At 39.4% G+C, this 25,797-nt stretch overlaps 1 protein-coding gene across 1 annotated transcript; it reads left to right on the top strand.

The window, feature by feature from the left end:
* LOC148414839 (unconventional myosin-IXb-like) lies at nt 1–25,644 on the top strand. Its single transcript, XM_088429736.1, is given in 41 exon segments — nt 1–300; nt 1,496–2,246; nt 5,977–6,071; nt 6,133–6,195; nt 6,286–6,385; nt 7,037–7,137; nt 8,656–8,779; nt 8,887–8,976; nt 9,053–9,169; nt 9,293–9,427; nt 9,589–9,701; nt 9,787–9,928; nt 10,149–10,338; nt 10,411–10,486; nt 10,574–10,666; nt 10,809–10,848; nt 10,929–11,039; nt 11,122–11,202; nt 11,564–11,674; nt 11,798–11,920; nt 11,990–12,139; nt 12,338–12,483; nt 12,567–12,911; nt 15,321–15,402; nt 15,536–15,733; nt 16,818–16,924; nt 17,015–17,097; nt 17,735–17,919; nt 18,406–18,513; nt 20,540–20,710; nt 20,783–20,824; nt 20,936–21,047; nt 21,436–21,509; nt 21,589–21,781; nt 21,956–22,084; nt 22,430–22,535; nt 22,987–23,118; nt 23,195–23,323; nt 23,325–23,477; nt 23,559–23,683; nt 24,557–25,644. Coding segments are annotated over 40 exon segments (5,616 nt in total). The 5' UTR covers nt 1–300; nt 1,496–1,514; the 3' UTR covers nt 24,766–25,644.
* The last annotated feature ends 153 nt before the right edge of the window (nt 25,645–25,797 follow it).

The following is a 25,797-nucleotide window of genomic DNA, read 5'->3' on the forward strand; positions in this document are numbered from 1 at the left end:
TTGCAACAGCATGCAACAGGAGTTAAGACGTCACACCAATCCTGAAAACTTCTCCGACATACTTCCCATTTATTTTACAAGCATAAAGGAGCATGATCGCCGCCACCGTAACTTTTAAGTGGACTTGAGTGATTTCTTTGCCTACTACCTTCACCGTGGGACAACGCAGGTGAAGATAGTTGTGTACGCCCCCCCGTTGGACTTTTTTTCGTTTGTTTGTTTCTTCTAGCATACAGTACAACGAAAAGAATCCTCGACAGAAGTGCCAAATCAAGATGAAATGAGTGTTTTATGTTAAAGGTAAGATCAATTGTAACAACGTTTTACCTGAGCTCGTGTCGCTGAGTTGATACGCAGGGTGTGTTTGGGTTTAAGGGAATTGTTGAGATTTTAAAGGTTAATTTCAAAAGGTAGTGTTTGGTAAAAGCAACCCCTTTATTATTTTACACAAAACATTTAACGTGTCTCAAGTTCTTTACTTAAGTATAAATTAGCCGTGCTTCTCTTAATTTATGTGACAAATATTGCCTCACCTTGAAAGTACAGTACAGTATCAACATCACGTTCAAATAGATTTTTTTATTGAAACATTTATAAAAAGTTTAAAAATGACTGCATTCATTTTGTATGTACAACCATTTTTATGTTAACTACCATTTAACATATATGAATAATCTATTCTCTCACTTTTTCTGCTCAGTGTAAACAAAAAAAAAATAATGTTAGACTTGGTAAAACCTCTGTCAAGTAATGATAAAATGATTGACATGTAAACTATGGTAAAATTTTAGAGAATACAATTGTAATGATTGTTGCTACTCGATTTATCACCTCTGAAAAAAAGTTTTTGCTTTCAGTTTCTCCCATCTGGTGCGGCAACAACAAAGAAAAAAGTGAACTACAAGAAGACACATTTTATACTATAAAGGAGTGGTCTGTTTTGTTAAAACTATGAAATACAAGAGGCACCTAATATTTTTACGATTTTGTGTCTTGTTTTTGTATTTCCATCCAATACTTTCAAATTCTAATATTTGTTTTTTTGAAATATTTGAAATGATGGCGTATGTTAATTATGAAATCCAATATCTTATTATAGTGATTATTTGCTTTATCCTTGCTTTTATTTAAACAAGTTTTGTCCTCATTTTGTAGTTTTGGATGTTAATAGTACATCTCAATGTACTGAATGGTTTCACCTGTGTCACTCTTAAAGTCAAATATACAACATCTTTTTACTCACTGTTACAGTGTATTATAATGGCATAATTATGCCAGTTGTTTTTGGAAAAATACAACAATGTCTAAAAATACAAAGAGCTCATTTGCATCAATTCAAGATATGTGGTTTACTATGTTCTTGAGGATTGAAAATCTGCACTTTTTTAATATGATTATAAATGACTTATTCAATTATGCTATTAGGTGGTACATTGATCATGAATTCCGTGAATGGTTATGATGTTGCTTACAAATCTTCTCATATTGTATCCAGATTTCTTCCTTATGTCAGGATGAGTACTTCTGATGGAGAGGCCCGCGTCGTGCAGATCTATCAGAGGCTATCTGAGGATGCAGCCGCCTACTGCCCGCTGCAGGTTGGTGCACAAGACACAGCCGCAACGGTGGTCTCCAACGCCGTGGTCACCCTGGGGCTGGATGCCGGCTACCAGTACAACCTTGTGGAGGTGAGGACTAGCCATCATGAGGAGCAACTCCTGCATGACGATGACTTTCCCCTGAAAAGGGTCCTATTGTGGCCTCCAGAGGCCCAGAAGTGGCATCCGCAGAGCCTTGGGTACTATTTCACCCTGGAGGAGGCCAAGAAGAATCCCGTGGAGGTTTACGATGACCTTTGCAACCTTCCCGCTGTGACTGAAGATGCTGTCGTGGAGACTTTACGATTACGTTTCATGAAACACAAAATTTATACATACGCCAGCAACATCCTGGTCGCACTCAATCCCAACAAGTTCCTGCCGGTGTACTACAACCCAAAGTATGTTAAGTTGTACGAGAACCAGCCGCTTGGCAAGCTCAGCCCGCACATCTTTGCCATGGCCGACCAGGCCTACAGGGCCATGCTTAATAGCAAGGTGGACCAATGCTTGGTGATGTCCGGCGAGAGCGGATCAGGCAAGACTGAGAGCAGCAGCTATCTGGTCCACTGTCTGACAGCACTCAGCCAGCAGACGTACTGCAGCGGCATGGAGCGCGCCATCCTCGGGGCCAGTCCTGTGCTCCAGGTATGATCTATATTTTTTTCCCATTTTATTTTATTTTTTTAATTAAAAAAAAAACCTTTATGTGGCTTTTTAGATGGCACAAAAAATCAAGGTCATATTATTGAGCTAAATGACATTTCTTCTTTTATTTCCGTTTGGTGCTTTGCAAACACTTGGTGTGCATTACCACGACTATTTTAAACATGCTAAAAAAGGTGACCGCGACCAGTAAACCACTATAATGTTTGCCAACTACTAAAAGAAAGTAGTAGTGGTAGCAGTAGTCACAGCAACTAATTTTTGACGTATCGCTAGTTAATCATGCAGCGTAGTCATCTGTCTAGTCAATCATCCATCCATCCCTTCCTCCCTCCATCTCTACCTTATCTACCTTTCTTACGCTGAAATGGATACTGCTTACACCAGCAGTTCTCAAATAGGGGTACTAACCCTGTACTTCAGATTTAAACAAGGAGTTCTTCAGGTATCAGCACGTTTAATTTATTGCATTTTAATGCATTACGTGACAGTAACAGTATACTTTTTTTCCAAATTAAGAGCAAATTAAGTGGAACATAAACAACTTATTGATACATTTCCACAATGTTGAATGCATTGATGTTAAGGTTCATATGGATGCAATTTTCTGGCCGATGAGCCATAATTAAAACAGCTGTGGTTGTACGATCTAGCTCCTGGCGTTGCTGCATAAAATATGTCCAGAAATACCTCTACAAATGGAGCTCCAGAGTTTATTAAATCAGATACCAATGGCAGAGTCTCTCTCACTTTTTTTCCTCTCCCTCTAATTATGCTTTGCGCTGGTTAGGGGGTACTTGGCTGGAAAAAAAAAAAAAAAAAAAAAAACTTCACAGGGGCTACATGATTTAGAAAAGGAGGAAAACCACTGTTCTCATCCAGAATGTTTCAGGTCTGTTCATCGGTATTTTTCTTACCTAAATCAAATATGTCAGCTAATCGAGGATTCCATTGTTCTGTCAGTATACTATTGAATGTACATTAGGTTCAATACAAAGAGATTTGAAAATATTTTCTTTTGTGTCACAGCTTAATCACTAACCATTCGCAAGTACTGATTTTTGGAGATTTGTTAAGGCCTTTCTCAGATCCTCTTTTTTTATTTTAGAACACATTCATACTCACTTCTGCAACAAAACAGAAAGCAAGCAGTACAGAAAACACGTACAGGAAACACTTCATGTTTGTATTTCCTGTGTAAATTTCACAAAAAGTGCTGAGTGATCACAAAGCATGGAAATCCCAATGTAATGTTGTTCTATTAGAGAAACTACCTTCAAATTTGTTGAACGTCATTAAATTGTAGAAATTTGTGGGGGATTTTTTTTTTTTTTTAGGTGGGTTTAGGGGTGGTGTGCTTGGGGGTTGAAGCAGAACTAAAGAACTATTTCCCGAGGACATTGTGACCAAATATTAAATAAGCTAACGTGCTGCATTAGCCTGGATGCTTCGTCTTTTATTTCCAATTGAGTCTATGCCGCATTGCTGCCTCTCACAGCTTGACCTAGGTACTAATTGGCTTGTCTATGTTATGGTCACCTTTTTTTTTGGCAGGAGTTGTAGTCTGTAATTGCGGCAACTACTGTAGTGCTCACGGATTTGAAACTAGACTGTATGCTAATACTTGGTGGCGTATCATTGTGGGTTAGAGATCTTGTGACCTACATATATCTGTAGCTTAAAAGCATGTTGTGGTAACAGTTTGACGTACCAACACAAAATTTGGTAGGCATGTCACTAAAAAAAGTCTCAAAGAAAATGCCCTATAAAGACACAAAGTCTGTATTTTGAATCAAAGCAGCCTTTTTAGTTTATATTGTTGAAAATATGTTTGGTATTTGGAATAACTAAAAAAGCCAATTTCATTTTGCCACACAAAATTCTGTAGGCAGATTTATTATGCAAAATGACCCCTCCAAAAAAGTCTCACAAGAACCAAGTAACAGGAAAACTAGAAGTTTAATTGCTTTTATTTTTCTTTGCCATTTTGAGGATTTTTAGTTTGGCTTCCTGTTTGAATACACATTGAAAGACAGCGCTCTTAGTGTTGTGGCCTGTAGCCAAGCCATTCATAACTAGATCACAATTAGGATCGAAATGCAAGGGCAATGGAACGTCGCAACTGGAATCCAAACTCTTGTGTGTGTGTGTGTGTGTGTGTGTGTGTGTGTGTGTGTGTGTGTGCGTGTGTGTGTGTGTGTGTGTGTGTGCATATTTGTGTTTGTGTGCCTCTGTGTGAGAGAAGGGATTGTGTTAACAGTTTAATGGAATTGTTTTGGTGCATTTTCCACCCACTGCGAGGATTCCCCTTTGTCTCGATGACTCACGTTAGCTGTGCATTTTGTGGTGTCGAAGTGCGGAGCTCCATAGTGGGAATGTGCAGGGCGTTGTCTTGGAGAGGTAACACCATAGAGGGAAGGTGAAACATGTCAGAACAGGCTTGGCCAGGTTTGCAATTGAATGCGCACACCACATCATGCATACACAGTCCCATACACACGCACACACACACATCTTCCTCTTAAATTATTGGGCTAAGTCATACTTTAACAACAAAAATATTTGCCCTGAACATCTGATGGTTGCTATTGCTGGCAAATTGACTACATTTTTAGTTAAAAAGTTACATGAATTCTACACCTGAATTGAAATTATTGATAGTGTTTTGTTTAGTTAAAAAAAAAAATGAAAAACTACATTTTAAAATGTAAATGACGTGCTTCTTGAAATGCTATGTTCTCTGGTTCCCTTTCACTTGTGCCTGGGGCATTGGTGGAGTTCTGTACACTAGGTGAATAAAACTCAGGAACAACATCAATATGCACATGTGCAGTAAACTACATTTGTTTAGTCGCTGTATTACAAGACATTACATTAGGTAGTGTAAATCAATACCATATTATGTAGGAGATATGTGGTGTCTACTGACACTCTTGATATAAACAAATCTGTTACCATGTAGACAGCACTCGCCATGTAGCAACTTGCTTCATCTTTATTCCTGCATATCCGCAGAAAGTGTCCAAGTGGAACATTCCTATGATTCCGTGTACTATCCCAGCCACTATGTATTGCGAATGTACTGTTTAGGTGTAGTTGAGAGTCGTATGCGTTGGCCTGTTAAGACATGACCATCAGCAAAGTTCCTATTGGAATGAGGAACAAACCGTGCTCCCTTTGACGGCTTGGGTCTCAGATAAAGTTGGCTTCCCTGTGGGGAATGGCCTGTGTGTGTGTGTGTGTGTGTGTGTGTGTGTGTGTGTGTGTGTGTGTGTGTGTGTGTGTGTGTTCTTCCTTGGTGGGAAGGAAACTTACAGTATGCCACACTTATCAAAGTAAGACACACAATCACTTCCATGACGCTGGTAGAATTCCAAGTTGTTATTTCATATAAATACACCTGCTTATATTTGGTAGCAATCTAACAACAAAAAAAGGCAGGATATGTTTGTTTTTGAGGGATCCCTCCAATGGACAGTATGATTCTTGAGGCTTGCGTTCTTGAGACTTTGTTTTTTTTTTCTTTTTTTTTTTTTTTGGTGAATCTTTTCATTATAGATATGTCCACCATGTTGCTAAGTGATAACTGGTTTCACGAGGTGAATTTTCAAGAATTCCTGGGTCTGCTTCAAAATGTAAATTTCCCCCAGAATGACTCCACAATGTCTGCATCATAGTTCATACCCACATGGTCTTCCTGTGTTTCCAACAGGCTTTTGGCAATGCAAAAACTGTTGCAAACAACAACTCCAGTCGCTTTGGGAAGTTCATCCAGCTCAACTACCTGGAGAGCGGCGTCATCCGAGGGTAAGAGCTTATTGCTAAGTGGTAATCAGTTAGCGATGTGCTAACGCTATTGTTTCTTTAGGGCAGTTATCAAGAGTTACCTACTTGAAAAGTCCCGGCTGGTTCACAGAGATAAGGGGGAGAGGTAAATGTGAAACACACCTTTCCAAGTACCATCTTCATAAAATCTTTTCACCACCACAAAAGCCTTTATGACTGTTGGGTTTACATGCAGGAACTTTCACGTATTCTATTACCTACTGGTGGGAGCATCCAAAGATGAGCGGGAGGAGTTTTGTCTGTTAGTACCTCAGGATTATGTCTACCTCAAGCAGGTACTTTTGCTTTCTATCGGGTGAGGTAAGGTCTGAGAATTCAATATTGTACCAGCAAGACATTTTCCATATGGTTATAATGAACTGCTGGAAACTGACTTATTTTCATGAGTCTTTTGACAACCCTTCAAAGGCATTTCTTATCTATAAGTACCAGACAACCTTGGGTAGGGAACATAATGTTTTGAGCAGCCAACAAAAACATAATTTTACAGAATCTGAAATCCAAATCATGTGATTAAAAAGTATACACCCTGTATATTGAGGCTTTAAACTTTGACACACTAGAATAGATATTTGAAACTTGTACCGGACAAGAGCCACCTCATAATGATAAACATACAATTGCCTAGTCACCTGGAACAAGACATAAAAAATAATCTTGGCCATAACCAAAATGCTGTTACTAAGTCTAATGAGGTCTGACCACATGGGCGCTATCCCTCTCTTCAGCGCCCATTTGATCTCTGTTGCAAACCTAAATAATAGTACTGTACCTACCAAAGCACACAAACACTCTTTTAAATGTATTTAAGATGTAATTTTTAATGATCATTTGCACCCTCAGGACTGATGTATCGTCACTCCACAGTATTCTGTACTTCAATGTTTGATTAAGTTAATTTTGTATCTGAACTACTTGTTCCTCAGGAAGACCTCCACTTGGACAATGAGGAAAAGCTAGTGCAGGAGTACAAGAGGCTCCAGCAAGCCATGGAAATGGTTGGCTTCCTGCCTTCTACTAAGAAACAGTACGTAAAATACGCTTTGAAAAATTACCATATTCTTACAATTACAGTAAACTGCCTTTTTTCCTTTTTTGGGGGGCTTTAAATGGACAATGTGTAATATTTAGACAGTTATCAATATTAAAAAGCCACTAAAAGTTTCGCTAAGGTGTAAATAAATGTGTTCTATCAAATCAACATACTTTTTTATTTATAATCATTGGGTCGTCAAGTAATCTCTATTTACCTTTTAATGGGGAGCACTGGTCAGATGGAGGCCATCAAGTTTTATTTTAGCTATAGAAAGAGTAAAACCTTCGCCAACGTAATTCAAAATATGGTGGGGTTATGATGTCAGTTTGTGTCTTCTGTGCAGCTGAGCAAGTTTCTGATTTGAATGCTAATTACAAATAAAAATGAAAAAAAAAACATCACAACGGTGCAAAAACGATCGGTTTGGGAGTCAGGAGAACTTGTTATTCTACACTTTTGAGTTCACCCACCAAACACAAAAGAACACGCCAGCAAAGACATCGCAATACAAGAAGAATTTACCTTTGAAAGAACGGCCAAAAAGAGCAGCTGTGGCTTCCTTGTATCACAGCTGGTTGCCTGTTTTTAATCCTTGTGTGCCGGGATCGCTGTCCTGTATTTTACTTTACTGGTAAGAGTTGTTTGCCTTTAAAAAAGTGTGGAAGTGTTGGATTTTTACCATGGAGTCCGTACTGTGCAGCGCTTGTGTCAATCGTGATGTGTCTGTAGACTTCCCGTCAACAGCTGTGGCCTCCTTGTTTATGTCGGCGAAAGTCTCGGTTTAACTAACCGGTGTTGTCATATTTGCCCAAGTTTTGTAGATTCCGCGCTATTGTGCACTGAAACCAATTGCGAATTGTACTTGTATTTCTTCGCTGTACTTAGCACCTCCCAGACTTAGAAGATTTTCGGTTAGGGCCATTTCAACACACTTCCTTGACATCACTGTACAGTAAAAACAACACAGATGCATCTGACAGTGAGGAGTGGTCACTTGCTGGAAAACGTAATCAAAGAAGATCATCTTTAACACTGCTTAGGGAACTCATTTACACACCTTAATTAATCTGACAATTCATATGTTCCTTGGTATTTGCTGCTGTTAACTTTAGCTGCGGCTAACTTTTTCATGGTGTTTAACACCAGTTAAAAGGAGCCAGCAAGTATTAAGATTAAAACAAAAAAAGCCTCAAATTTCAGGTTCAGTCATGGAAGTCAATTATCAGATGGGAGATTGGCAATTAAAAGGTCGTAAAGCTAGAATGACGTCAAGAGGGGGTGCTTATTTTAACCCCATCAAGTTTCTGCAGTCTGCAATGGCATCAATAACAAGTTCAAGCTTGACAGTGTCAGAGAAAAATGTGGCATGCTTGTCAGCGAGTGCCTGAGAGCCTCAGTTTTGATGATGAATAAGAACACAAATTGACAGTTTTCTACGTAATGTCAGTAGTGTTTGTAAATATTACATACATTTACAATCATTAAAGCAATGTGTGTGTTTATGTGCAGCATATTTTCCACACTCTCAGCAATCTTACTTTTGGGCAACGTGACCTTCACTCTTTCGGAGAACAATGAAGCTTTGGAGGTTGGGCCGGCGGACATATTGTCCACCTTGTCTGACCTCTTCAAGGTATGTTAAAAGAGGAACAATTATACTGTAAGCATAATGTTTTCCAACAATGCTGTGTTTGGAATTTTTGTAGCTCTGTCAATTAAATTTCCTTTTGTTCTTTTCAGGTCAAAAAGGAGCTTTTGGTCAAGACTTTAACGGAAAGGAGATGCTTAAATGGCAATGACGTAGTGTTTTTACAATACACGCTAAAGGAGGTACACATTGACTCATTGTGCATCTGCATTCTGTTATTTAGTTAGAACTGAAGTTGATTACTTCTTTTGTTTCAAGGCCCTGGCGGCACGTGACTCCATGGCAAAGTCTTTGTATGCCTTGTTGTTTGACTGGATTATTCTTCACATTAACCATGCTCTTCTCAACAAGCGTGACATGGAAGAGTCCATTAGTGTCAGTCCAATTTATTTTTCTTATTATCTTGTGATATGCTACAGTATCTTATGTTGTGTTACAGTACACTTTGTTATGGTGCACTATGTGAAGTTTCTTAATGCAGCACTTTTTGTTGTTCAGTGTTTGTCCATTGGAGTTCTGGATTTGTTTGGCCTGGAAAACCTACACACAAACAGTTTTGAGCAGCTGTGCATCAACTACAGCAATGAGAAGCTTCAATGTTTTATTAACCAGCAAATCTTTATACATCAACAAGTAGGTATTTCACACACACACACATATATATATATATATATATATATATATATATATATATATATATATATATATATATATATATATATATATATATATATTGTCCTTTGTGCCACATGTGTAAAGTGCTTTCTTTTTGCTACCAACAAACACATTTCTAGGAGGATTACGTGTCTGAGGGCATCAGTTGGCAAACCTTTGAGTACAGTGACAACAGCAAGTGTATTCATCTTATCAGTCAAGGCCTCTTCAACATGTTTGATGAGGAGAGCAAGTGAGCCCATGCTCAATCAGATATCGTGTGTCTTGCAAACTATATAATAAAATTGATATCATGTCTCTATCTGCGTTTTTGTTAGGCTCCCTCAGGCAACAGATGAAGCACTGTTGGACAAGTTAGTGCTGCAGCTCAAGGACCACTCACTCTTTTCAGCCTCAAAGGATCGCGAGTCATCATTTGTAATTCAGCACTTTGCTGCCAGTGTTACATATTGCATCAAGGTGAGCCTGTTATTACCACTCTGCAGTGTTTAACAACTTTGCTTGTTTTAAAATAAGGCAGTTCAGAATAACAGGATAAACTTGTGTGGCCAAGTAAAGGTTTCATGTTGTTCCATTATAAGTATATGTTGTATAAATATTGTGCTTCTATAACTTCAAGAGGACAGAACAAAATCTTATTGATATAATCCAATTTTCAATATTTGTTGTGTTTTTGCAGGGCTTCTTAAAGAAAAACACAGAGCATGTAAAGCCTGAAGTCGTATCTCTTCTCCGTGGTAGCGAGCGGGCATTCCTGCATCAATTGGTGGCATCCAGTCCTGAGGCGGTGTTCCGGTGGGGTGTCGTCCGGGCCATCTTTCGCATCCTGGCTGTATTCAAGAGCTTGGGACTCAAACACGCGGAGAAGAGTGGGTAGCTTTAGTGGCAAGTTGGAAGTGGAGCTGTCGTGTGTCATACATGATTTGTGTTTGCCACCCCAGGGGCCATGCGACGCGCCTCCCGAAAATCCCTCAAAGACATAAAACAGAGCACCAGCAAAATGGACAGACTTTCCAGGTAGACCTAGTTGAAAATACTTAGTACGTAAGCCTGTATCCAACCTGATGTCACTACAAATAAGCATTGTTTGTCGATGATCCACAGCAACAGCTACACGCTGGACTTCTCTTTCGATCGCTCTGACGAACATCCCCTTGATGTCTTTGAGGACATCTTTGCCAACTTTGAAAAGAGGAAGTGAGTGAAAAACCTGCTAGGACATCAATTCAGTGACGCTGCTAAAGCACTTTGAACTCTGAACATAAAGGGCAGCACTTAATTGGAGTAGCTCAACACCACTATATGTGGAAGTGCTGTGTTCATAATATATTTTTTGCAGGAAAACTAGAGCCGGTCGACAAAAACAACTTATTCCAAAGGTGAGTCCATTGTGTGATTGTCCTGATTGCTTGTGTGTCAACCTGAATGTTTTTTCATGTTTTGTACCCTCCACCATCAGGATCTCATGACTTTGCGCTCACTCCAGCACATTGTGGGTCATATGGCACACAATCACACCCATAAATCTACCTGCCAACCGGCAACTGCTACCATTTGTTCTCAGTTTCAGGTCTGTCTGCTCAGTTCTTAGCTATTACGTATTCATTGAATCAAACCCAAAGATGGATTACCACTTCTTCCTTCCCTCACAGGTATCACTCACAAAGCTGATCGACACTGTTGAAAAAGCTGAACCTCTCTTTATTTTTTGCTTGCGCTCCAATGCGGAAAAGGTACACTTTGTGTTTTATGTACATTATTGTAATGTTGAAATCCACAAGAAAGTGTTTTGGGTCAGAGCGCCAACAATATGAGTTCTTCTTGGAACATTCCACATTCCTCAAAACACACCAATTTTTGCTAGCACATGGTGCTGAAAAATATATTTTATTTTTTCCAAAATGACTCTCCATCGTAAGCAGATATTCTGCACCGATGACCGGTGGATGAAACTTTAAAGCTTTGTTTGCTATCTAATGTGGAGCAGGGCATCACAGTTTGATCATCATTCAAGGATTCACTGTGAATACTGGAGTGCAATGGCCCATTCATATCTGCTTATAGTTTAAATTGAGTTTTTCTTTGTCTTTGCAGAAAGAATTTCACTTTGACAAAGAACTTGTGCACCAGCAAATCCGCAGTACAAGCCTCCTGTACATGGTTCAAGCACAGAAGTCTGGCTACAATGCCAAATATAGTTTTAAGGTGGTCCTTCATTGGTATCATTATTATTATTTTTATTGTTGTTATTATTAGTATTATTATTATTATTATCACTTGAAGTAACTTAGTGAGCACTTTTTTTTTGTTTGTTTGCTTTGGTGACAGGAATTTGTTGAAAAATTCCGCATGTTACTTCCAAAAGAAGCCACTGAGTCCCCCGAATACATCACTAAGCTGTTCACCAGCATGGGCTTGGATCAAAAGACCTACCAAATTGGAAAAACCAAGGTACTTCAAAGTTATAATTCGGGGCAAAACATAATTTTCACTTACTCTTCCTCGCTAACTGTATTATAGGTGTTCCTTAAAGAAAAGGAGAGGCAGCAGCTGCAGGACACGCTTAACAAGGAAGTGATGCGTCACATCATCGTCCTGCAGCGTTGGTTCCGTGCATGTCTGATGAGGATGCACTTCCTGCAGAAGAGAGATGCCTCGCTTATTATACAGGTAGGTTTCACAGACTATGCAGGTATCACATCAATTCAAATGAAGGGTGGTATAAGGGTGGATCGTGGGACATCTCTGACCTTTAGGGACGGACTGCACCCTAACTTACTTGTTTCAGCAAAATGATCAGCGATTGAAAATTTACATTATAATGCTGAAGAAGAAGATTGTGCACATTGATTTACTGTTTTATTCCAGAGGAACTGGCGTGCATATCACGGAAATCGAAGCAAAGCCGCTGCGATCATCCAGACAGCATGGCGGACTTCACTCAAGAGGTGTGAGAAAGAGCATAAAACAAGCATTATAGAAAATTCAACAAAAGGCCAGCCTGTCCGAAACAGGTAGGCTCTATTTTTTCCCTATATAATGTAAAAAAAATAGGAATGAATAGGAGTAGATCACCAGAGCTTGGACCCTTGCACAGTTTATCAAGAAAAGGACTACGTCGGCAACACAAAGTGGATGTGAGCCCCAACAGAAGTGAGCAGGCAGACTCCGTCAATGGTCAGTCCTCTGCAAGCAAGGAGAGCCGAGGGGGTCGCGGCTCCCCGCCACCCTTCAACCGGCCCCTGTCCCTGCCTTTGGACCCCAGAGTTAGCGAAGACATAACAGGCACTGTTGACTCCCCTAAGAGCAGCTCCCTCCAGCGCTACAAAGACACAGGAGACTTTAAGGAAAAAGCCGAGAGGTGGCGGGAGAGAATAAGCGACGAGTCAAGTCCAGAGTTGAACAGGCGGCGGCAACAAGATAAGCGCAAAGATGACTTTCGGTAAGTGTAGACACAACAACTACATATGCACCTCCGTCTTTCAGGATGGATGTTTAAGCACACGATTTACAGAAGGGATCTTGTACTCGAAGGGTATTGATGCACATAAACAAATCACTATACGAATGACTGAATTAAAGTGTACCTCCGGGAATCCAAAATTAAGGTCTTGATGGCTAAAGGGGGCAATATTGTAAAGTTTGAATAGCTGGTCTTGTGTTTTTTGTGTCTCATCCTGTATTTGCCTAAAATCACCCTTGTTAGTTTTAAAGGATGGACATTTTGGGAGCAGATGTGACAATAATTCGTTTACTGTGCTGTTCCTTTGCCTCACTAAGCGATAAGCCAGATCGTTGTTGACATTGATAAAATTGGGTATTCTGACAAGGAAGAAATGGGCCAACATGGATATTTGAGCCAGAAAGAGCCTCTGATTCAGAATCTGGTAATGAAAATGGAAAAACTGATTTGTCAGCCAAAGAAAACACTGTGTAGCCTTGGAGAAATAGGGCGGAAATGGGGTTGAGCTGGAGGCTGCTGGTTCTATCAGATGCCAAAGACTGATATTGAGTGATTTTTGTTGCCATCAACACCAACTTGCAATGGATAAAAAAAGACCAAAATGCTTAACTTTAAAGGCTGATTTTCCTATATTATATTGATATTGTTGCCCCCAAACATCACTGGCTTGATCAACAATTGCGTGCATGCCGCTCTCGATCAGCTGTCTGACCAGTGACTTTTTCAACAGCACAAAGCAGACCATTCTTTCTTGTTGAAATGCAATCCAGACATTGCCCTGCTATTTTGCTTTACAAACCTGGATATTCTTCTCTTTAAATCGCTGATTGCCAGAGCCCTCCCCTTTTTTCCCCTAACCAAGCCCTTATTTTGTTGCTAAATGCACTACCTAGGTCTCTTTTCCGTCACCCCATTTCAGTTTTGCTATGCATTATGTATTGATAAGGTGCACAATATTAATTCTTGCCAGCAAACAGCGGTCGTGCTTAATGCGTCAATCGCAGTGGAATGGTATGACATTGCAAGTCAAGTCAAAAGTCAGTTTGAAAAAAAGAAAGTCAGCTGAAAAAAGGTAGCTAAATAGGGTTGCTCTCCAGGAGCAAAAGATTATCAAGGAGACCCTTATCGCGGCCATGTTTCCGGGAGTAACTTCAAAATAAAAGCTTCCCAAGTCCGTTTGCATCATACACTAGTCATTAAAATGCAGTTTATTTTGACATGTCACAAAGTTAGGCTGTTTTACTAAAATGGAGTAGATCAGCGGTCCCCAACCACTGGTTTGTTTACCGGTCAACTGGTACCGGGCCGCGTGGGTTGCACTTGAAATAATGTTTTGGAAATGATTTAGTCACTTCACAACTCGGCCTCCAGCATCACATATGGCTGCCACAATTGTTTTTCTGACAGAAAGTTTCCGTAGGCTCGATAAGCTTGCTCTAATAAAGCCAGTGTAATCAAAATATAATTGGATGCGGTATTGTTCAAAAACAGCAATTAAAATGAACATGCGTCTTATTTTAACTGCACTTGCTTGAATGTTCAAAGAGTCGCACATTAAGAAAGAATGATGAACATGACATGTACAAAACATGACTGACTACAGGTACAAAAATGCATATCTTGTCACTGATCCCGTTTTTTAGTGCTGCCGTTCGTTTTACTATTTTAAGTAAACTTAAAATACTGACCAAAGCACAGGTAACATTATTAAGCACTTAAAAGCCATACATAAAACAATCTGAATTTAAACCTTGAAATTCCCGCGTGAACTGAGTGTGTCTTTTTGTACCATGTAGATTGCATTTTTACTGCATATGTAACATTGGAGTGTGGTTTGTTGGCAACGTAATATACAGAGGACCCTTTGAAAATATGTGCTACCTGTTTGATCCATTTTTTTGTCCCGAACCCACTCGAGGGTTGTTACTGTAGTTCATCCAGTCAAAATAATAATGGATGATCTACAAGGATATTTGGGGAATATTTTGGTGAATTAATCTAGATGTAGCTTTTGTACTGTACAGTGAAAAGGTATGGCATCTGTATCTTATTCTATGTAACTATAACAGTGGATATCTACTGAGACATTTGGAGTATACAGTACTAGTGTACTTGTAAATACACATACCGTACAGAAGAAATGTGCTTGCACAATTAAGACGGGTATGACTTCATCTGTAGTTTATAACAAGATTGACGACCTATTTGGGTTGCTTTAGATTGTTTTGGTTTTTTTTGTCTTTTTTTTTTTTTTTTTTTTTTTTACTTGGACAAGGAACATTGTGTGCTTTTTTTGTTGTTGGTTGCATATTTGAATACACTCAAGGGGTATAGATGGCTGTCACCTGAAATCACTCGTTTTCATTCCCATGTTCCTGTAATCCACAGACACAAGGGGAAGTCCATGTCCGCTGATGAACTGTCTAAAATCAGCTCATCTGGCTCAGATAGCTCACCGTCTGGTAATGAGGTAATGTTTTAGAAATACTGTTTTGGATTTTTTTTTTTTTTGTATTTAGCATACAATAGAGGCTCTTTATGTATTAAACTACACAAGCGTCTTGAGGACATGTGCTTCATCAATCTCCATGGCCCCCTGTCAGGTCAGGGTGCGCTTGCGCAAAAATCCCAGGCGCAAGAGGCGCTTAGCCTACGCTCGCAGTGGCTTGATGATTAACTTTGCCGGCTCCAAGGAGAGCGAATACTGGAGCTTTCCGCTACCCCCCTTCAGTCCCCGTGCGTCCACACTGAAGACTTCAGCCAGTAGCGCGGATGTCCGTGCCCTCAAATCTCATGTTAAGGTACAGAGAAGAGGAGACTGCTACGTATTGCACTTCTTGCATGTGCATGTCCCCCAAAAGGAGACGAATGGCTTCAGGGTTGTCATTGAGCATAAGAATGTGCTGTTGCTTTTAGAAAGAAAAAGAGGGTTTTATTTTGGTTTCTGTTGTTTTTGAGACATTGGGACAGACATCACCATTTTGCAGATTTTTCTTGACTGGAGATCATCATGTACCATGTTGTCGATACATGAACCTGCAAAGTCCATATAGGAGGCCTATACCAAGATTGGACTGTGAGGCGGACACGAAAAACTGCTACGATTGTGCTGCCTTACTGCTGCCTCATATATTTTTTTTTAACTCATAGTTTTGATGAGTTTCAAAAAAACGTTTTCAAGTCATGTCATCCTATTGTGTGAATTCTCAACTAATTTTGCTGGGTATATACCTAGTCTTCCATACCAATTATAAAATGAATCATGTTTATGTCATCTGGACTAAAATATCTACTGTATTAAAATGTTTTATCACTATATAATTAAAAAATCAATAATTTTATTTATTGTTACCAATGACTACGATAGTACAAAATTATCATCTTTCAATTATTTGAATGTGTGCAACTATCATAAAAACAACAAGATTCGTTTAAAAAAAATCAAATGTAGTCAGGCTTTTGCTTGTCATAAAAAAATGATAAAACATCATTAAAATTATATTCAAAGTATGTTTACTCCATTTACAATTATGATGATTATTCTCATATTAAACTAGTTTTAGTGCTTGCAATGCATGTTGATACATGTAGTATGTGAACAAATAAAGTCAGTAAGTTCCTTATAATTTAAATAAATAAATAATTAGCCCTTTATTTTTTAGCTCTATGTTGTGTGTGCGCTCGCATGAAAAAGGGGGAAAAAAAGGGGGATGGTGGCCATAACACATGGTGCAGTTTTGCATGCCTTTGTTTAATGGTGAATGTTTTTTTTTAAAAACATAAAAATGGTGTGGTGGTGGGAGAGCTTCAGGAGAGCTGGGGTTACTGAAGACTTGAGGATTCTTTAAAAAACAAAAAAAAAAACTGTTGAAACATTCATTGTAGATCACCACTGAGCCGGACGGGTCGAGGTACAGCCTTCCTGCCCGGAGCTCCAATGAAGATTCAGCACAACAACGCTCCAATCAATCGCAACTCACCACTCCTGAGAAGTAATGCCTCACTCTGCATAGTGCACCCACTTGTTTGTACAAAGTATAATTATAGACATGTTGTCGAATAAAAAATCTTTTTTGTCGCAGAATTTGGTTTCTTAGTAGATTCCTGCGTAAGCGGGCGCCCAAGTTACCCGCTAACAACGACTCTCCCTCGCCTAATAAAACTGGTAAGTGTGTTTATAATGGGCTACTAAAGATAGGACCATTACAAGTGTGGTTTTAAAATGCTGCCATCTGGTGGTGTACCACAAATAATATACCGTACATTATCTCGTCACCAGCATTAAATATGTTTATAGCGTGCTTTCGTTTCGGTACTGTAATGACACACGAGCAGCAAATTTTGAGATTTAATTGTACGTCTACCGTATCAATTTACTAGCCTTAGTAGTTGATTATAGTAAGTAAATACAAAGTCATAATGATAGAAGACATTGCATTTATGATTGTTTCTGTTGGTGTATCGATAGTCTATATTGTAAAAAATAACGTTACAATTTTGATATTTGTTGACAGTGTTTAGATTTTGGATCTCAAGACATAGAATGTTCACAGAATCAATGTTTATTCCCAGTGTTTTGATATGGTACTCTTACCATACAACTAATACTGATATTTAAAAATGTTGCGATATACAATATACTATACTGTATATGCATGTATATTACACTGTTATATGATGGTGTTTTGGAACAGCTCTTCGCGATATATAACAGTAACTATTGGAACTTATACATAAGATGGTAAAAATTTGATATAACATTATTTAAGAGAACTTACTGTAAATGTGTTGTTTCCCTGTAGTGACATTGCCCAGCTACAAGCCTCCCACTTACAGGATGCCTGAGCAGAGCTCCGGGCGGATGGCTCGCAACCCAACCATCAAAATCAGTCGGGCCACACGGGCCCTGCGGTGGAACGCTTCATTAGACCGAGAGATCCAAGACCCCAAAGAGCTGCGCAACTTGGATGAATTTCTTGGCAATCAAGTGAGAGCAGGGGGGAGGGACACTTACAGATTTTACATAGATACAATGCTGCATTGTCCACTTCAAATAACTACACCCCCCCCCAAGAAGCAGCATGCTAATATATACAGTAATAGACCAAAGAATGTGAAATCATATAAAATATAAAATACATAAACATTACAGATTATATTTGACTAAAACATAGTCAAAAATTTTAAGTCCAAAAATATTAGATGAATGATAGATAAAAGTAGAAAATTACCAAAATCCTAGAAAACATTATGAAAAATTGTCCCTATTAAAAAAAAAAACAAACAGAAAAAATTAAAACTACAAAGATATATGAAGTTTCAAAATTAGAACTTAAAAATAATTAGTTTAAGATACAGTAATGTTTGAAATGGATATTTTCAGTTGTATGTAAGTGAATCATAGCAAAGCCACACGATTAGTGAATGTTACTTTACGGACCACCAACTATTTGTTTATTCTTTTTTTCTTCAGATGAATGACTTACGAACACGAATCAAAGACCTGTCACCAACGGAGAACATGTTCCTCACAGCCACCATGCAGTTCAGGGAGACCATAAAAGGCATGTTCTCTGTCCAGGTCAGTGCAATGCATTTCCATAATCAACTTAGACCATATACATATACAGTGGGCCCCCGTGTTACGAACTTAATCCGTTCAGCGGCTACGCTCGTAACTTGAACTGCTTGTATGACGGGCAATCCAAACCAATGTTAATTAGTGAATGCGTGCAACGCGCGCAAAAACCTTAGGTAAAAACATCACTACTTTATACACATATTAAAAATGAGTAACATAATCTACTGTACAGTTAAATTAAATAACATATACAAAGGAAAAATGACATTTACCTTTGGGGCGACGTGACTTGAGCTGGGTGGAGGCGGAGGGGAGCAGAGACCAACCCGCAGAGTTTATTGATTTATTTTCTTAAACGGGCACTTTTCTCAAACTAGAACATATCACCAGCGATTTCCTTCTCTTTAATCCATAATAGAAGAAGCCTCTCAATTTTGTTGTCGATCGAGGTCCGTCCCCCGGCAAGGAAAGTCTTGCCCTTAGAAGATTGCCGAGCGGTTATGGCCATACTCACAAGCAAGGTTAACCATGCATGCGCCTCCTTCGTATTTTTTTTTTTTTATTATTATCTCCTGCTTCGTTTCTATTGTCATCATCCTCTTACTTCTTCCTTTACGGCCACTAGCAATTTTAGAAGCCATGTCTAACAGATAAAGTTTGCAAAGTCTTCACAACATTCCTCCCTTCCGTTTTTGACGGATTTTCTCTCCTTCCTTTCCTCCCGACCAGCTGTGCCATCAAGCTAGATGAAGGCGTTCGACCAATAGCATATCGGCATTTCTGTGACTGACACCGTGACTGAAACAGTGACTGTGACATTGTAAGAGCAATAGCATATCACCGTTAACGTGTTGTGCGTGAGCAGATGATTTTGTTAATGTAGCAAAGCGAGGTCAATTGTACGTACACATTGACTGGCAAAGCGTGGCGAAATCATAGTTATAACCATCACGAATATACAAACACATTTAAAATTAATACCATAATCTACTTCGAGTTAATTAAATTAACATGAAAACACAAAGGATAAATTACATTTTCCTCTGGGGCGACGTGACTTGATGCGAGTGGAGACGGAGGTGAGCAGAGACCAACCCGCAGAATTTATTGATTTATTTTCTTAAACAAGAACTTTTCTCAAACTAAAACATATCACCGGCGATTTCCTTCTCTTTAATCCATAATAGAAGAAGCCTCTCCATTTTGTTGTCGAGCGAGGTCCGACCCCCGGCAAGGAAAGTCTTGCCCTTAGAAGATTGCCGAGCGGTTCCGTCCATACTCACGAGCAAGGTTAACTATGCATGTGCCTCCTTCGTATTTTCTTATTATCTCCTGCTTGGTTTCTATTGTCATCATCCTCTTACTTCTTCCTTTACCGCCACTTGCAATTTTAGAAGCCATGTCAAACAGATAAAGTTTGCAAAGTCTTCACAACATTCCTTCCTTCCGTTTTTCACTCATTTTCTCTCCTTCCTTCCGTCCCGACCAGCTGTGCCATCAAGCTAGATAAAGGCGTTCGGCCAATAGCATATCGGCATTTCTGTGATTGACGTGACGCCGGCCAATAGCATCTCCGTGACTGACTCCGTGACTGAGACAGTGACTGTGACATTGTAAGAGCAATAGCGTTCGACGTTGCCGTGTTGAGCGTCAACTTCTTAATTAGATGACGTAGCAAAGCGAAAATAAATGTGAACACAATGGCCGGCATGTCGTATTGTTCCTAAGACGGAAGGTTTGTACGTAAGTGGGGGACAAAAAACTCCGCGGTCCACGCTCGTAAGTCGAAATGTTCGTAAAAGAGCGTGTTCGTAAACCGGGGTGCTTATATAGCTTACAAATGATAAAACATTGTGATTTACATATTTTCTAGAGCTGTTCCTTAAATATTGTGAGAAATTATTAATATTATTGGGCTTCACATAAACTGGTATATCTTTGTATGATTCAGAAGTAACTCTCAGTTTTAAAAAGGTTGATAGTTCCTGATTTTTCTCTCACACAATGTTGTATATGCACTCCGCAGAAGCCTCAGATCGGCTACAAAGATCTGATGAAAGGCTACCAAAACAAAGTGACCTCTCTGGCAGGCTCCAAAAATAAGAACGAGGTGTCGCTGGTGGTCAACTTGTTTCAGTCAATGCTGGACGGTTTCATCAGGGGGGAGATCAAGAGGATGGAGTTGGAGCCAGTCAAGGTTAATTTTGCTGTTGTATTATAAATAAAATGCATTATAAATATATTAAGAAAACATTTTGGCTTACTTTAGGCTGCCAAGGCAACAAAGAAGAGAAGAAAAAAGGACAAATGTGTAAGCTAACCGTGCAAACTCTTTATTATTTTGCTTTGGGAATTCAAACAAACAAAAAAAAGCCTATAAATATATTGTTAGATTCCAAATATTTTGTTTTTGTTCTGACAGCCTGATGGGCCACTTGATCACCGTTTTAGCACTTACCAAGTGAACATCATGCAGTCTTGTGACTTGTGCGGCTCTTACATCTGGGGAATGGAAAAAGCCTACATGTGCAGCGGTATGTTTACATGAGAAGCTATATGCTTACCGGACACTTAAATTGGTACACAATGCATATTGGATGATGAAATGCAATGAAAATTTCATACCATGATGGAAATTAGCAAAATGATGAGAATACAAGAATATTGTGCAAATGTTTGAAAAAACAACATATAACAACATATTAATCATATAATTTAATGAATTAGATACATAAACATTCAACCAAAATACACTGAAAATCATTGTCACCTGTTATTATGTATGAATTTTACTATACAATGGCTCCTTTTACACTTACAATGGTTAAGAATGTTACTAAAAACATTGTTTATCCGGTAAGTACATTTGGTCAGTATGTTTTTAAGTCATGTGTTTAACTGAGTCTTGTGTTTGCCTTGTAGCTTGCAAGTTAATATGTCACAAGAAATGCCTGAGCAAAATCATCACTGACTGCTCAACACGCTGCGCTCGCCAGGTATGAGGAGAAAGGCCTTTAGAAAATGATAACAAAAAAAAACGTGCACTCACAATTAATGTCATATTTATTGTGGCAGGACGACAGCGTACCGGGTGCTCTTCATTTCGGGGTGCACGTTTGCGTCTTAACCAGCAAGGCCAACCCTGTGCCCAAGGTGGTGGAGCTACTGCTCATGTATGTGGAGATGAACGGGCTCTACACCGAGGGCATCTATCGAAAGTCGGGCTCCGCGTGCCGCGCGCGGGAGCTCCATCAAATCATGGAGATGGGTAAGATGTGACAGGTCTGCCCGCAATTATATAATGCTTGATGTTCAGTACATCTTAAAGAGCAAATCAAATTCTGACTGAATTTTTGAGGTTGGCATTTATGATTGTACATTCAGTGCTCCTTGTGTTAAATTCTGAAGATTTGCAGACTTGCATTGATTTTTGTCATGTTAGATCCTGAAGCGGCCAATCTGGAGAACTACCCCATCCACACCATCACAGGACTGGTGAAACGTTGGCTCAGAGAGCTGCCCGAACCGCTTATGACTTTTTCCCTCTACAGTGATTTCCTGCATGCTGTGGGTGAGTCTGTACGAATGTTCAGGGTTCCCTTTTCACTTTGTGTTTCATAAAACTATTTACTGTAGATGGACTGTCATACACTGATAATACCGTACATGTTGTCTTTACGACACTTTACTGCACTGCTTTATAGCAGCACCTACCCGATATACTGCTCAGCTTAACGTGGAGTCTGAAGCAGAAATGTTGTTTTGTTGTAAAAGAAAATAAATTTGGGTCTGGTTTGAAAATCTTACTGTGTACATAGTGAATAATGTTCTCAACTCAACGATGTGATCTTTTTCGGAAATTGTTCAGTCCTGTCTGTTGGTCTGGGAGTTGATTAACTCATTTCTTTTTTTGCAGAGTTTCCGGAGAGGGCTGAGAGAATAAGGGCGGTCTACCAAAAGGTGGATGAACTCCCCCCTGCCAATTACAACACCTTGGAGCGGCTCATCTTCCACCTTGTCCGGTAAAAAGACATTTTATACAGCAGTTGGCATCATTCACTCATATAGTGGTTCTCAGCTGGGTTTTTCTTTTGTTTGTTTGTTTTTAATTATGTACTTTGTTGTGAAATATGTATACCTCCTGGCCTAACCAGTACAACACATTTTTGGATGAGGAAAAAATTACTTAAAATTCAGGTTGTTGCCATCGATGTCTTATTTGTTCAACTTTGAAACACAATTCGATGGTGAATTGTGTTGATTCATTTTCTAACAAATTTGCTCTGAAAATGAAAAGAAAAAGGTGCTGTAAATATGTTTGCAGAATACGCACAAACTCAAGTATTATTGATTAATCGCAGATTTGTGCACAAATTGATGCATACGAACGGTTGGTGAATAAGGCTTGTGAATGTGTGTGTGTGTGTGTGTGTGTGTGTGCGTGCATGTGTGTGTTTGTGTGTATTGTTCCAGAGTGGCCAAAGAGGAAGAATACAACAAGATGACGCCAAGCTCCCTCGCCATCGTTTTCGCCCCGTGCATCCTTCGCTCCCCCCACTCCGATGACCCCTTCCTCGGCATAAAGGACGTGGCCAAGACGACCACGTGAAGTCACGCTCTACAACACATTTGCGTTCTACATGTGGTTGGGTTGCACATTGACGTGTATGTATATGTTCAGGTGCGTGGAAATCCTCATTTCGGAGCAGTTCAGGCGCTACAAGGAGAAGCTGCAGAACATCCATGAGCTAGAGTATGCTGAGGCCTTGGCTGTCAATCAACTCAAGCTGAAGAGACAAAACACAGTACGTTAAGGGAAAAAAAATAGACTTAGTGGTATCATATAATGTATGGCTTGATTCTCAACAGATTGTGGAAAAACCATCTGAGCTGGAACTTCCTGACCAGACTGATTCAGATGAGAGGACTCTCATTGAAAGAATCAAGTCCATCAAGCAGGAGAAGTAAGAGCCGATGGCTTCATGCTCGTTGTTGACTTTTTATGTGGAGATTCACAGCAAAGCCTGTGTGTAACTCCTCGCTAGGTTGGACTTGGCCTGCAGGTTACCCGATCTGGAACAGGAGAACTCAGACAACGAGATCCTGGACTCATCGTCTTCTTTGAGCACGGAGAGTCTGGATGAGCGCCTCGGCAGTTTGGACTCGGAAGGTCAGTAAAGAGGTAACGTGGCCTAACCTTTTAACTTTTCTCAAAATGGTTTTCAACATGCTTACAAATGTATCAGAAATCTGACATTTGGTCTTGAAGATATGTAAGTTTTTTGCCTGTACTATGCACATTTCCTTTACGAAATTGTTCAGAAACAGCAAATTTTCCTTTGGTGGGGGGACATTTGGTCTCACTCTCGTGTATATTGAGTGCACTCTTATTGTACTTTCGACCACTAGATGTCAGCATTTAGTTTGAGATTTGAAAGTACTACCAACTAAACTGGAAATAATGCACTGCATTTCAGCACAGCCTGTTTTTTTAATGAAATCATTGAAAGTGTTTTGCCGATGCGTTGTTCATTTTGTAAATGCACATCTTTGTGTGATTATTAATTTACATTGTGAGATGGTTAGTTTGCTGTGTTTGAAAATGGGGATTTATTTCCTATAAACCTATAGACAGATGAGTACATTTTTTTTTTATATTGTCCATTGCTGTTGTTCCCTCTCATATATTGCTAGTGTTGTTATTACAGTATTTTAAAAATGTTTAAAATTTAAATGTGATAAATTGTTTAAAATTGTCAAATTGTGTATTTAATTAGAAAAAAAATAAATTGTGTATTTAATTAGATTATCACAATTAAACTTATTGAAAAGGAGTTTTGCAATGTAACCCACGCAATGGAGAGGAGTTACTGTACACCTTTGTTAAAACATTTTAAATACCTCTTTCATGGATCTAGAAGATTGTCGGCTGTTACATAGCATCCTAGTGGACTGACGTGTCATCACACTACAATGTTGTGTGCATGCACCTGACACGAACTGTGTATTTTTATCGTGTAACACTGTGACGTATCGACTGCAGCAAAGGCAACGAACGCACAGCTGGCAGACAACACGGCGAGGAAAGTCAGACGCATGGCGGAGGACATCATCAAGCCCGAGTGCTTCGAGGCATCAAACTCACCCAGCTTTGATGGCGAGCAATCGCTCAACCGGTGCGTTGACAACCTGGAAATTGCTTACATTGATGAGGAGGAGGGGGAGGAGGACGACGACTCGACTGCCAGTTAGCATCACCTTGACGTGGTGTGCACTTTTGTCTTTTTTACTTTGTCCAACTGCTGGTGCTGCCATTGATACTTTGATAAACAAGGCAGCAGATTTCACTACGATATTTCATTTTGAGTGGCGAAACCTATGGCCTGTGGACCATATGCAACATCACCAGAGGATTTGATTGTATCCGCCATGCCATACTGAAAAGACATAAACCCTCAAGTTTGACACACAAATTATTAATAAAGAGTTGCAACATCTCTCTGCCATCACATTTTGAATGGCCGACGGAGAACATCCCCACCCATTTTGAGTGACCCACTATTGTCGTTTTACTCCACACTAAATGTATCAAGGTATTGAATATTGATCACTTCCACAAGAACGACATATGGACTATATGACCTAAAAGGTTTATTACTGTACAAAATAACAGGTCTTGTATTGTACATAGTATTTCCTGCTGCTGTGTTTTGTATTGCATTGACTGATCCAATTTCCCTATTTGTTGCCTTTTAGACTGACATTCCCTCACGTTTAGATTTTTTTCTTCTCTATATGCACACCTGTGCACCTATGTCAAAATAACCATTTTAGACCTGTTCCTTAAACTGGCCATTTGCCTCTTACTAGAATAGTAAAATGATAACTCCCATGTAGACAGTTGATTTAGAAAGAAAGCAATATATCAATGAGCACTTAAAATAAGTCTGCTGTAAAGCCTGTAAAAAATGCTCAGATTAAGAAAGGTTCTTGGAAATTCCTTAAAGGTTGCACAAGTTAGGTCTATTGCGAAAAGATTAAAATATTTCAACAAAGCAATGTATGTTGGCACACTTCTTTAGCTTGTTTTAAAAAGCACAAGCATTAAAATAATAAATAATTTTTAAGGGGTTTGTGATTCAATTTGGTGATTCAATGGGCTAGAGGTGTCCATGCACCGGTTCATCTAGTTGTGCAAGGTGAAATAAAACGACCATAAATATATTACTTACCTCTTGGCAAATAAACTTGGCCTTTGCCATTGGGGGAGAGGGCGAGGGGATT

The sequence above is a fragment of the Hippichthys cyanospilos genome, chromosome 12 (assembly GCF_059441005.1).
Source record: "Hippichthys cyanospilos isolate Australia breed blue-spotted pipefish chromosome 12, RoL_Hcya_1.0, whole genome shotgun sequence".
In the NCBI taxonomy this organism is placed as follows: domain Eukaryota; kingdom Metazoa; phylum Chordata; class Actinopteri; order Syngnathiformes; family Syngnathidae; genus Hippichthys; species Hippichthys cyanospilos.